General features: G+C 40.6%; 1 protein-coding gene across 1 annotated transcript in view; it reads right to left on the reverse strand.

The window, feature by feature from the left end:
• LOC101861213 (neuroglian) overlaps window positions 1–2,549 on the reverse strand; it is a gene marked incomplete in the record, with an annotated part of 43,624 nt that overhangs the window by 22,474 nt on the left and 18,601 nt on the right. The window contains 2 exon segments of the mRNA XM_005100916.3: window positions 616–744; window positions 1,828–2,003. Coding sequence (XP_005100973.2) covers window positions 616–744; window positions 1,828–2,003 — 305 coding nt within the window.

Genomic DNA, 2,549 nt, shown 5'->3' on the forward strand with positions numbered 1-2,549 from the left:
TATATATTTATATAATAACTAACAATTCAAATGGGTTAAACTAGTTGTGTGAAAAACTAAGAAAACTGTATTTTTAACGCGACTGCTGCCTTTCTGCAAATTTCGCTCAGTTTTCGATCGCTAGCGATTGTGGTGTTTATGTCTTCGTAATCAGAGGATATGATTTTGGTTTAAATGTTGAGTGGATCATTTATCGATTATCTTTGTCTTTCCTCTAAGATCCCTAAACGGCACACGTTAGCACTGGCAGTGGGGTAGTACGAGGCCATATCTTCAATGGTCAAAAGGCTATTTAGGGATGTAAAACATGTAACACAGATAATCAGAGCTTTAGTTCTACTTCCTACAGGGTAAATGATGTAATCATAGCTGGAAGGTACCTAAACAGAGCTGATTTATTACTGGACAGTTTCTGAATCCTCCCCCCCCCCTTTTTACAAAAGAAAATCCCACTAAAAAGAAGTCAACAAAAAACTCAAACAGAAACTTACAAAAAACACACCCCAAATCTTTCCTTAGATGCACAGTGTTTTGTCTGTAGATACTTTTGTTTTGTTTCGGAAAGTTTTTCCTTTTTTGGGGCCGATTTGTTAATGTCCCGGCTCCACCTCTTACCTCCAGATCCATAGGTCTCTGTTCTATGACAGTCTTTCTCCTCACGATGAGCGAACCCTCCGCTTCCGCCTCCCCCCACTTGTTGATGGCGTGACATCGATAGGGGCCGGAATCCGACAGAACAGCTCTCTGGATTTATGTATGTAATATATAAAACATGTTTTAGTTCAATTTTAAACAAATACAACATTCTATATGTCCATGTATATGATCTATCTTGACAAGGAAAGGATTTAGTCACAATTTGACCAAGGGGCAGTTTTTGAACCATGGTCACTGAAGTGTAATCTTTTACTTTTTTACTTGTTTTGGCCCGTGCTGGTGCTTTGCTTGTTTTTACATCTTGGATAAACGTTAAGTGGCGAGTAGCAGGGATCGGGGCAGTTAGAGGGAGACGACGGTACACAGTGTCAGTGATGATGATGATGATGATGATGATGATGATGATGATGATGATGATGATGATGATGATGATGATGATGATGATGATGATAATGATGCTGTTGGTGCTGCTGCTCATGATGATGATGATGACCCCTTGTATTCCAGTAACCTCCTTTATTTGGCTTTGCCTCTCCGTTATATTAATTACCTCCACGCACATTTTCTCATAGAACTGTCTGATTCTATGTCTCTTTGTCTCTTTCTCTGTCTGTCTGTCTGTCTGTCTGTCTGTCTGTCTGTCTGTCTGTCTGTCTGTCTACCACTTCTTACCTTAGTGTTCCCCTTTCTCTGACCGTTCTGATTTGTGTTCAAAGTACATGTTAGCATTGTGACATGAATGTACGCACTTTAATTTCTACCGCTAGTGTTGTCATTTATAATTTTGAATGTTCCTGACGAACCCAGTAGAGGTCGAAACGTTGAACGTGTCATTAAATATTTTGGAAATACTACCAAGTCTCAACTTTTTTTACTCTCTGCTGTGCACAATAATGATGATGATGATGATGATGATGATGATGATGATGATGATGATGATGATGATGATGATGATGATGATGAAGATGATGCTGATGATGATGAAGATGATGCTGATGAAGATGATGATGATGATGATGATGATGATGATGATGATGATGATGATGATGATGATGATGATGATGATGATGATGATGACATAGACTTTGCCACCGCCAGTAAAACCAGACTACAGGGATTTTTAAAAAGACCGCAGAGACAAACGCAACCACCTGAAGGCCTTCTACCTACCTCCACGTGTAAATCCCCACTGTCCTTGACTGTGAAACGACCTCCCGTGATTTGCATCTCCTCCTTGTACCACGTGACTATTTTCTGCCCCGTCACGTGACAGGAAATGTGGAAGGGCTGACCCTCGGCGACTTTCTGTCTCACTTCTGGTGGCTTTAGGATAGCAGGCTTCGAAGCTGTGGAGAGGATTCGGGAGGGGGGGGGGTTAAGGGGGAAGGGGGTAGTTGTTACGAAACCACAAAGCAACCACTTTATTGATCCTATTTTGAAAGTTTATGGGAGCTAATAAATTTTTAAAAATAGATATTGAAGAGAGAGAGAGAGAGAGAGAGAGAGAGAGAGAGAGAAAGAGAGAGAGAGAGAGAGAGAGAGAGAGAGAATGAAAGTAGATTTAGGCACAACTTGGGGAAACCAAAAACAAACATTACCCTCACAGTCTTAATATGGAATCGACAAGGAAAGAGAAAGAAAGGTAGGTATAACAGTTCTTGGAGTAGGGACTTAGCTTCGAACCTTAAAGAGGTGAGATACAGGTGGACAAAGGTGGAAACCATGGCCCATTAGAGAGGTACGTGTACAGCTCTTTTTGGTGGCATATACTCTCGCACGAGGTAAAAAAAGGCTGAAGATGATGATGATGATGATGATGATGATGATGATGATGATGATGATGATGATGATGATGATGATGATGATGATGATGATGATGATGATGATGATGA

Source organism: Aplysia californica, unplaced genomic scaffold (assembly GCF_000002075.1).
Source record: "Aplysia californica isolate F4 #8 unplaced genomic scaffold, AplCal3.0 scaffold00264, whole genome shotgun sequence".
Lineage (NCBI taxonomy): Eukaryota > Metazoa > Mollusca > Gastropoda > Aplysiida > Aplysiidae > Aplysia > Aplysia californica.